The following is an 11,947-nucleotide window of genomic DNA, read 5'->3' as shown; positions in this document are numbered from 1 at the left end:
TATATAGATTTAAAAAACTGTAACTATTATTGAAAAATGATATATACATATATCACTTTTATTTTTAATAAAAGTAAAAGTGCCATAAATTAAAACTTATGTTTAAACTTTTTTCTATCCTTTAAAGTTTTATTTTTTTCTTAATACTGTGAACCCCATTTATTCAGATTAATGTTGTTAGGTCTGTTTCAGGTGATGTCAAATTACGGATAAGCGATAGTATGCTCATAAAATAAAAATTCCTTTCATTCGATATATTATCACTTTTCACTTTATGTATCATATTAAAGAAAAGAAAAATCACACCTTGTTGGATTACTAAATAGTAAGAAAGTTTGGATTAAACAAAATGAGAGACAATAATGAATTAAATTCATATTTTAAATAAATATTAGAAAGCAGAACAGAGGAAGGGCTTATATAAATGATTTCAATTCATATTTTTGTTAGGATTGTGATTAGCCTGTTATGACTTACTTTACCAACAAATACATATACATACATACATACACTTCACGTGAAATGAAAATTCTTCTTTAACTTTTATTTCAAACAATGGCTCACTTCACCATACTTTTCACAATATGATTTTGTTCCAATTTCCTTTTATCACTCTACAGAAAACTGTTTTATTTTTTTCATTTTTGTTGTAATAGGTTCAAATTTTTTCCTTCAAAATTTTTTTCTAATGGGTGTATGTATTTACATATTCAAACAATTATTAAATTTTTTAGAATGACAATTCCCAACTTTTGTATTTCATTTATTTATCAGATTAATTTAAAAACATTTTGAGCTTATTGGCCCATTTTCCAGTTCCTTCTATTATGGTTGGTCATACTATCGTTTATCTGAACTCAGCATCATAATGAAAAACTTAAGATACATTTTCATTTCTGCATAACCTTAATTTAGTATTGTATTGTCCAAAATATGTTCATGACTGTATTCTGAAAGGGGCTCATACACAGTAAAACTTAGTTACCCAACTTGGTTATATTGGTGTTATAGCTGAGTCATTTCTGGACCCCTTTAACCAACATCACCTAGAAGATATTAAATTATTGAATGAAGCATACAGTCAATTCCCAATTATTTGCAGAATTAGTGAAATATTGTTGTTACTTTGTTAACCAAACTTTGCTGATCAATCACTTGTAAAAAAAAAGAAAAAAGAAAGGTTGTTCCATTAATACAAAAAATATTTTATCATAACATATATATAATTAAATCTACAAATTAATTTACTGTAAGAAGAAGTAATTAATTGCTTAAAATGAATATGTGATTATTTATAAAAGAAAAAAAGTTATTTCAGTCCAAAAATTATTTTTAAATTAATTAGTCACTTCTTCTTGTGGTTCATAATCAACTATTTCACTTCCTGGTGCTCTCTGAGACAAAAAAAACTGCACTTGGATGCTTTTGCTTGTTTCATTGTTTCTGTGTTTACTTACGGAACATATTTTTCATTTATACTGCCACAGATGAGGCACATTATGGATAATCAACCTGTAGATAATTGGTAGTTGACTGTATTGGAGAAGTTTGTCGGGGGGTGCGGTCAGCAAAGGACAACATAAATAAACAAAACCATATTTATTTATTTTATGTCGACGTTTCGACCTGAGTTTCAGGTCTTCATCAGGGCTATAGAACAAAAGAGATAACAACAACATTTAGAGTAACATACAATTGAAAAGGAATAGTATACAAACAAATTTAGAATTATACAAAATATACAAGTAGTTGCAAGATATGTATAATATAAGATATCCAAGTAGTTGCATATCTTATATTATACATATCTTCTTACCTACATGATATTATATTTCATCTGTCACTGTTTTCAATTAACTACCATACAATTCCACAAATATCAATCAATTAAAATTTTGTACTATTCAATTATCAGTTATCAATTTTTTATCATTTATGATTTAATTCAATATTTTGTATAATTCTAAATTTGTTTGTTTACTATTCCTTTTCAATTGTATGTTACTCTAAATGTTGTTGTTATCTCTTTTGTTCTATAGCCCTGATGAAGATCTGAAACTCAGGTCGAAACATCGGCATAAAATAAATAAATATGGTTTTGTTTACTTATGTTGTTCTTTGCTGACCGCACCCCCCGACAAACTTATCCAAGCATTAATCTACGGTCAACTATCTACATCTCATAGTTGACTGTAATATGTTTTGATAGAAATGATAAAATAAAACTATCTGTGTCAAGTGTTTTGATCTCTAATAATGTCAATTAAATATAGTACTGTTATATAAGTTATTATTTTATTTATAAATATGTAGCTAACCATATATGTTCAATAGGTAAGGAACTTAGGTTATGGTGGCAAAACATGTCTGGACTCACCTGCTAGGAAGAACAATATGCACAAGCCAGTTGGCCTCTACCCATGCCACAATATGGGAGGAAACCAGGTTACAAATGATTCTCTCTTTATATATGAGCGAAGAAGGAACTTTGAGAAACATCAGCCCTATCACTTAGACAAAATACTCGTCCTTATAATCTGGTTCTCCTCCATCATCGAGTCCAATTGATCAATGTTATTTTTTATTGATTTCTATTATTGTAAAGTAATTTATGAAGCAAGTTGTTTATTGTATCTTGGCTTAGATTCGCAATGAGGCTCACGATACGTGTGTGGATACAGCATGCAAAGCGGAAACAGATATGAAACGGCCCTGCCAAGTTGGAATATGGCCGTGCCACAAGCAGGGTGGGAACCAGGTACACCAGTCATAGTACACCAGGCCCTTCTCATGCTACACTCTTTTTCTCGGTGTTGGCTTTAGAGGCGCATGTTCTAATTCTAATCTCCTGTAACCATCCAGTTCAGTTTTATTTATATTACATGTATACTTTTTTATACAAACTTCTAGGACTGTATTCATTAACATTGCTAAGGTGTTCCTTGAAATCCATACCTTTAGCTCACCCCGACAAAATTTTCATTTTATTGATGCTCATTTCCTTTGGTTAGAAAACAATAGTTCCTAGGAAATTCGTGCAAATGAAAGAAACAATTATAAAACAACAATTTTGTCGAGGGCAGCTAATGGAATGTACTTGAGGGAGACCTTCATTAAGGTGTTCCTCAGTAACTGATGAATATGATTAATAATAATGCTATATGAAGTCATCTGAACTGTCCTAGTTTTCTTAATTTTTAGGATAAATGGGTAACCTTAAAATAACTTCTATTTTCTTTAAACTAAAAATTTGCTTGGTATTACTTATAAATATCTTAGAACAAAATTCAATCAATTGGACCCACCATCTCTCATAAGGTTTTTTTTTTCCAAAATAGCAGATTTTTGACTGTATAATTATGTTTACATATGGCCAAAAAGGTGTTGTTTTTTTTTTTACTCAAAGGGATTCTGAAACGTATAAATCCAATGAAAATATGGTTAGGCAAGTATAAAATTGGTATTAATTAGTTTTATCTTTTTAAAATTTTTATTTTGAAAACTTCTTTGGCCTCATTACTGTACACTGACAGACTGTTTACATTTTAGCTGTTGTATATTTATGTATGACTTACAATTAACATTGTGAAACCCTCTAAAAATGTTTGGCTTGTTATTATCTTACCAGATTTATGCATGCCTGTTCCTTGACTAACTTGGATTATAATTTTTTTCTTTTTAATTTATTGATGAACACCAAAGAATAAACATTCCTAAACTGCTATTTCATAATAATATTGTTATACTATTAGGGCTATAAGTAAGTTTTAAAGGATTTTTTGTGGCAATTTTGGTTTAAATTTGTAAAAAATAGTTATTAATTGACTCATATATTATCCATTGCAAGCAATTATTTTTTTCCCATCTTTCTGATAGCATACTAATTCTGTGTTAAAATAACGACTGATATTCAGAGGTGAGAGTGGGGTGGCTCAGTGAGTGCACTGTGCTACCAACTCCAAGGACCTGGGATTCAAAACTGGCTGTGGCAGATTATTATTTATTCTGTTACTGTAGCCGAGAGTTTACCTTATTTGGTTCGGGAAGCCCTCCGGGTTCCACCCAGCCTCATAAATTGAGTTACCACTAATTGGAGAAACATCTGGTGGTTGAGAATGATCATGAACAAAGTTCTTCCTTACAAAGTACTGAACCCTTGACCCTTCATAGGTTGTGGGGATACAGATTTTACTTTTAATTCAGGAGACTTAGGAATTAAGGTCCTGATGTCTCATTTGACATAGTGGTTTTTGACTAACACTACATTATGTTGTCAAGAATTGTTGTGCTCCAAAAATACTTTGGAATAATCATATCTCTGCTCATATTTTGGCCGTTTCTTCTCCAATTCTGGGCTTAAATGCATTTATTTTAAACAAGAACGATCACTCATGATGGTTTAATTTGGTTTTATTATCGCATAAAATAATAAACTCAGCTAATCCTACCGAATTCAGAACATGAGCTTGGATTATCTCTCAATTTCTTACTCTTTTACATTGTAACAATGAATCCTCTTTTCACCATCAGTTATAATTTTAGGTAAAAAAAATAATAATCATTTTACATCTTTTTGTTTTAATTCTTATTTTACTCTATTGTCTTGCCTTTTTGACCATTCCCATGTCTTTGGGGCATAACAAAATTTATTCCATAGTCACTCCCAAACATTCATTTTCAAAGTATTTTAAAGAAATCATTGTTCTATAATATCTGGTGTTCTGTATCTTCAAATGTTTCTGACCTTCCTTTTCCTTATCCTCTCTATCAAGATTACCACTTTTGAACTGGCTAAACTTGTATTCATAAGTTTAAATTTATGGAGTAGAATTGATGTAAGTCTTACACAGCAATTCATCTCCTTCAACTGCTTTTCTCTCCAAAAGGAAGAGCAGCTAATTGTTTAGCATATTGAATTGGCACAATAATGGATATATCTAGAATTCAAAAACTATACTGTGTATACTTTATGAAAATGACACATACTGACAGCTAATATTTGGTGATTGTGCTTCAATTTGAAGGTGATTAGGTTATGGTGTGATGCAATTTAATCCTAATCTAGTTATAATCTTTAAAAAATTCTTTTATTTACCCACATACTTTCCACAAACCACAGGAAATTATTTCAATTTGACATTGGTTTATAATGCATTGAAGAGTACTTGACTGGATTTTGTTGTCCCTACCATTAATTTATTTTATTTTTTAAAAAAATTAAATATGTTTTAAACTAAAACCCCAAATATTTGTTTTTACATTCCACTATTTTTTATCATACATCATGTGATTGCTAGCAAAACCTATTATGCAGAAATATTGAGTTAAATTATGTTATATGATAGGCCATACTGCATGTTTGGCTAATACTGTCAAACATCCATTGGGTTCGAAAAGATGTTCGATAATCATGATATCAGGTATATAATGGATTATAATTTAAAAGTAAAATTATCACTCCAATTTTTAATTACTAAACAAAAAAATGTTCTACATTTTGGTTGATACACCATCCTGAGGAACAAAAATTTCAGTTGCACATTCCAATATAAACTCACAGAGTCAAACTTTCAAGGTAGGGTTGAGTCTATAAGTATGACAAAGAAACAAATCTTCCTTCACTTTAAATAAATTTCATATTTAATGGATTATAGATAATTAGGAAATCAGTCAGCATCATACATCCCAACTTTTGACCCAAATATATGGGCATTCTCATTGCTAAAAGTCTGAGATAAAAAATAAGGGATATGGCTATTTAAAAAAATTTAATTATTAATTATTAATTAATTTTAAAAAATTAATAAAATCAACAGAGATGACAAGGCAATTGATAATAAATAAAAGTGATAGCAGGTATGAAAGTAATAATTAATTTAAAAAAAGAGAAAATTTAAGAACTACATAAAACATAATAAAATTAATGAAAATTTAATAATAAGATGACTAAACAAATATATGAAGAACTATTAATACCTACTTTTCCTTTACAGTTAATTTTTTCATAATAGTCGAAATTTCCAATTATGTGATAGCAGATTACCTTGCATCCAACATTGGGGATACTTAACTGTGGTAAAGCTGCCCTTATTTATGTTCCTAAGTCTCCCACTACTTTTGTATATTTGCCTTAACGATGGTGACAATATTGGCATCATTATAAAGGGCCATCAGCTCGGTATTAGAGCTTTGTCTCAAGCATTACACTCCACCCCATATATTTGACAGAGGATTCAATGTTTAAATCTAGTGAGAGCCAGTTCCTAAATTCTAGGAATTGTCCAGCATTCCCTTCCAAGGCATGCCTGGCAGTCCCCCATGTGAGTCCCTAGTGTGTGTATAATCTCTCGAATTTCCTTGCACTCTTACCCAGCATTTTGCCTCCTTCATTTTCATATAGGCCTGAAGTACAAGTTGTGGTGGGATACCTAACTCTAGCCTTTCTTCATACAGCTTCTTTCTTGAAATAGTCATAGGAAGCCTTGAAATCTACATATATGTGGCAGGTCCTGATCCCAGATTCTCTCACCATTCAGATTCTGAGAGAGGTATACTTCCTTTGCATAAATCTGGCTTTATAACAGCTTATTTTCTTATGAACAAAGAATAGAAGTATTTTGAACAGTATCCTTGAGAAGAAGAGGGCAGTCTGAAGCAGCAAAACTTCACAGTAGTTGAAGCATTTCAGATGAACCATGAGGTTGTTCAGAGATTTTTACCACTTTGCTTGAGTTTATTTAATATTTTTTTCAAAATATTTTTGAGACCAATATGATTTACAAATTATGAGCTGCATATTTCCCAGTTTTGATATTATTTATGTAACCTCAAATATACCTAAATTAATTCTATAATTCACCTAGCATAATTATTCTAGTGATAAATCGTTAATCAATATTTTTCTTAATAATTCAAATTACTTAAAACTGCTGTTTTTTTAACTGTTTCATTCTTGCTTTGTAAATTGCATGATTGCTTTAATGGCTTGCCTATTGTGTTTATGTTTATGGTTGTGGTTATAATCACAAATGACAGGCCTGGTGGTTTAATGGTGTGCTTTTTATTTTATCTGTGTCAAAATGACTTTTATTTTTCTTTATTGTCTCATGTTAAGGTAATATTAACATTTATTATTTATTATTTTCATTGATTCTAGAATCATTTGTGTTCCTGTACTTTCTCAAACAGCTGGTGAAGGTTACTTATGTTTCTCAAGTTCTCTTTTTCCTCAATTAATATTTGTTATTGATTTTCTTTATTAGAACTCTACTTACTTATGTTTCTCGTTATATATAAATGATAATTATATAGTAAGAAATAACATTATTTAATGTTCATTTATTGCACAATCACTAGAATAAAGTTATTAACTAAGTAAGGAATTTAGTGGTTTGTTGGATAAAACAATTAATACACTTCCAACACTTTGAAAATGGGAGGGAGAGCTAGAATTCCATGCAGCTGAGATAGCAACCTTGAGAAGGCAGTTAGTCTTGTGAGACAGAAGTATTTTCAAGCCTCTGAAAGCTCCTTTTTTTTTTTTTTAAAGTAACTAAATAATGTAGACAAATTGTTTACATATTTATTGTGTGTTGTTTTGTGAATGTCATTGTATGTTATTACTTCACTACACAATTTACTTAGCAATGCTACATATTTATAACTCACATAGTTAACCTGGCAGGAATTCTCTACTTTTTTCAGGGGTCCCGTAAACATTTATTTCATGGTAGTACTATTTTTTTATATAATAGGATGTGATGTTGAAAAAAATCTTTATTATTACTTTCAATTCAATTTGAAATTGAAATTGTAAATTGTAGCTCTTCCATCTTAGATCTTCTTGCCTCAGCTCATGATTCAAAAAAAGGAATAGAGGTGTTCAGGTGAGAAAAAAAGGATGTCATCTTAGGATTGTACCGGTGAGAGATACGCTCTGTCAAGGCTAGAGAAAAACTTAGTGTAGGTGGTGACGCAGAAGATAAAGTAACATAAACAAGGGTCAATAAAAACATTGAAGTGTTAACTGAAGGTAGATAAAAGTATAAACAAAATAAATGAAATACTAGGAAAATATAAACATTTATTTCCAAATATGAGCAAAATGCTAAGGAACACATCTCTTCCGGATTAAATATACAATTTATTGAAAAACAAGTATATAATGAAGTTGAAGATTTTGACAGTATATAGACGGACAAACTCCGCAGATAGATCAGTCTTTGGATGATGACGCTGGAATGGATTAAGGTCCATACGGCAACCACACAGGATCTGAGGAAGGCGGTGTTGGACCTCGAAAAATTCACCAGAGAGACCAGAGAATTAAATCATTTTTTAAAAGTGGGCAATCCCCTAATAGGGCGAATAGAAGCTAAGATGTTGGAGGATCTAGTGGACAGCAAGGAAACAAAAGCATTAAAAGCAGTGGTGGTCTCCCGAGTAAAAAGGAATATCTTAAATCTGATCCAGGATGATGAGGAGACGCTATGAAACATTTTGAAAGAGCGACTAAGAAAAGCATTTGGAGGGGGCAGGTGGTCCCCAGAAGAGGATATATTTCAAATGCTTCAGAAAGCAAAGAAGCCAAGGCAGTCTAGTGGGCAATATGCTGGCGTTATCGTGACAGGATAACAGAAAAATATAGAGAAACGTTGGATGTGGAAGAAGTATGCAGCCGAATGGGATATTTGGTAACAATCCTAAAGGTCCAACTGACGAAGGAGATAGGCAAGAAGGAAGGATTGCCAAGTGAACACTCATTTTTACAGTACATGCAGGAATCAATTGATGCCAGCGCCCAAGAGGAATAGTCCTGGATGGAGGTAAAGGAACCAGATGGACCAGAATCTTTTAGCAACGTCCCAGGATTAATCCACTCACATGGCGGAAAAAGTAATATCGAGACATTCCGAAGGAGAATACAGGATATGCAGAAAGAAGATTGAGTCACAAATAACAAAGAAGTAACGGCTGCCAAGAAGACCGCAAGTCCCATGGGTGTGGTAAAGTCAGACATCTGGTAGCACAATACCCTTGCACCCAATGTTTTGAATGTGGCGCAAAGAGATGTATAGCCCGGCAGTGTCCCTATACGTATCGGTGGAGGGAGCAGAATCAGCCTGAATCCATGAAGATAACGCACAAAGTTTATGGAGGAGGAAAATCTCTCAAAGGACAAATGGATCAGCGAGCGAACCACAGAATTTTCCAAGACCTTGGAGACATCAAATAAAGCAGGAGACTATGGGTGAGAGAACAGTCAACAAAGTTAAGAGGAATTCTTGTAGAAGAATCAGAGAATTTTGAGCTAGAATGCGAGGAGAGTTTTGAGGAATGTACTCTTAGAGGTGCGACCTCATGGAGAACTATCATGTGAGTGGAGAACACAGCGGTTTTCCTATTATACGAGCGAAGAGAGGAGTAATCTGTCTGGTGGACAGAACAAAACAATCGTCTGTCAAGAGACCCGTGAGAGATTCAGTGGTGGAGAGAGAGAACTACAGGTCAGAGTATGTAGCTGTCAGTTAATCTCTCTGGGTGGGCCCTGCAGCATTGAAGGGGAGCAGAAATGGAATTGGGTAATAGGAGGGGAGAGGGTCAGGGAGAGAAGGTAACAGCCCATGTAATGGGTAAAATGTCCCAAGACTTCCACATAATCATTTGCGTTGGTTGCGTTCTTTTGGAAAAGGAGGGAGCAAAGATAAAAAATAGGGGGGTAAGTAGGATATTAGAATTGGAGGGAAGAAGTACGCATGATTAACCAGAGGGAGAGTTGGAAAGAGGCAATACTGAACAAGTATGATGATATTTTTTTTAAAGAAGGGGAAGTACTGGAAGCTACAGGAAAAACGATGCACAAAATCACATTCAAGCAAGATAGGGTGATGTACGTGAAGGAGAGGCAATATCCCCAGGCACTTTGAAAACTCATTAGGAAAGAAATAGAAAGTTTATGAAAACAAGGGATAATTGTGGACAGCACTTCGCTCAACAGACCATTGTGGATAGTACACAAGAAGAGTGTTCCGGGCGAAAAAATAGTAAAAAGTACCAGGTAGTAATCAATTATCATAAACTCAAAGAGAATATGGTCGATGAAAAATATCCTATCCCCAGATTTGAAGATATTATAGATAGGTTAGGTAGTGAAAAGATTTTTAGTACATTGAATCTAAAGATGGGATACCATCAAATTAAAAGGCACTCCAGGGATCAGCACAAAACCGCTTTTACCTTTGAAAGGGGACAATACGAATTCACCAGAATGCTATTTTGTCTGAAAATGCACCTGTAACATTCCAGAGACTTATGGACGAATCCTTGAGGTGATTGAATGAAGCAGTTTGCCAGGTGTATATGGACGACCTACTAGTGTTCAGTAAATCAGAGAGTGGCCAAGTGGAACACTTGAAGAACATGTTCCAGAGAATGAGGGAGTTTGGCCTCAAGCTTTTCCAAGAGAAGTTACCATTAGGGCAAGAGGAGATCAATTTCTTGAGCCTTACCATCTCTTGGAAAGGTGTGAGATCAGACGTCCAGAAGGTGTCAACCCTCCAAATGATAACGGTACTAACAGATATGCAGGGGAATTTGGCGATTACTAGGAGCATTAAATTACTATCAAAGGTTCCAGATATAGCAGAGTAACTTGTGCCCCTCAATAATTTATTAAAAGAAGGAAGCATGATAGAAGTGACACCAAACATAGATACGTTGAAGGCTGGATTAACCCATCATCTATACCTAGGGAACAAAGTGCTGTAGGATAAAATTTGACATCTTTGGTGGACAGAACAGATTGGTGTCGACCGGTTGTTTATAAGCTGTTGATGGCAGAGACTCTCTGTGATGTGATACACCAAAAGGAGGTGACCCTTGTGTATCCCAGGGGAAGATCAACCATAGAGGGCTGAATGAAATGATACAGACGTTTGTGCAGTCACCCCACCCAAGCAGTGGGGTATGAAATACACAATTCATGCTTGACTGTGAAACATAACAGACACTCACCTCAAGAAATGCCAGGAGATGCCCGCTGCAGGAGCACCTCTCAGTGGTCTTCAAGTGAATTCTTTTACGTGTAAGGGATACTAGTGGTTTACAGTGGTAGATGTATTTAGCAAACTAGCCATGGTGTCCCCAGTGAAAGAGAGGTCTGCAGAAGTGCTGTTAGGAGCCCTACGCATGTGGTTCCAGTTTTATGGCGTACTGGATAGAATCTCATCAGACAGAGCAAGAGTGTTTGGCAACGCAAACAACAGAGAAGAGATGAAAATCTTGGAGGTAGTGTGGTACTTTAACATCCTAGCACATTCACAGATCTGAGGAGATATTGAAAGGCTCCACAGTACCGCCAGTGACCACCTGTGAGTATATTAGTTAGGAAAGTGGCTAGAGCTGGAAGAAGTAATGGAACAAACGATCGCAGCATACAATCATTCTACACTCGGTCATGGGGTTTTCTCCTTTTGAGATTCTTTTTGGACTGCAGGGATGTTGAAGGAATTAACAAGAGACAGCAATTGGGGAGATTAATATTGCTGTTAATTGTATGGAACGGAAAAAGATGTGGGCCAATGTCAGGGACAAAATTAAAGAGCTGCCAGAGGTATGAAGGCCCATTGAGAGTGGTCATGATTAGAGAACATAATATTTTTACCATAGAAAGCTTAAAAGAACCTAAAAAGCGTAGAACAGTTCACCTGGAAAATTGAAGCTTTTTGCAACGGTGGTATCATGATGTACTGCATTGTTCCCACCTCCCTTCCAGAGGATATTATTTTAAATTTGAGAAGTTTGTTTTCTTTTCTTTTTTTTCATTTTAGGGAATTAATAAATAAGGTGTGAGCATAAATATTAGTGATTCATGTGAAATTATATTTTTTGTTTGTTTTGTCTTTTTTTTCCTAGTGTATTTTTTATTTTTAATGCTTTTATTGTATTT

At 33.8% G+C, this 11,947-nt stretch overlaps 1 protein-coding gene across 1 annotated transcript in view; it reads left to right on the top strand.

The window, feature by feature from the left end:
• LOC106691659 (putative polypeptide N-acetylgalactosaminyltransferase 9) overlaps nt 1-11,947 on the top strand; it is a 48,240-nt gene that overhangs the window by 27,449 nt on the left and 8,844 nt on the right. The window contains exon 5 of the mRNA XM_067052535.1: nt 2,335-2,445. Within this exon, the coding sequence (XP_066908636.1) occupies nt 2,335-2,445 (111 nt within the window). The remainder of the gene's footprint in view (nt 1-2,334; nt 2,446-11,947) is intronic.

This window comes from Halyomorpha halys, unplaced genomic scaffold (genome assembly GCF_000696795.3).
Source record: "Halyomorpha halys isolate HHAL.00 unplaced genomic scaffold, Hhal_1.1 Scaffold2629.1, whole genome shotgun sequence".
Classification (NCBI taxonomy): Eukaryota; Metazoa; Arthropoda; class Insecta; order Hemiptera; family Pentatomidae; genus Halyomorpha; species Halyomorpha halys.
Note: the sequence above shows the minus strand (reverse complement) of the source record. Positions and strands in the feature narration are given on the sequence as shown.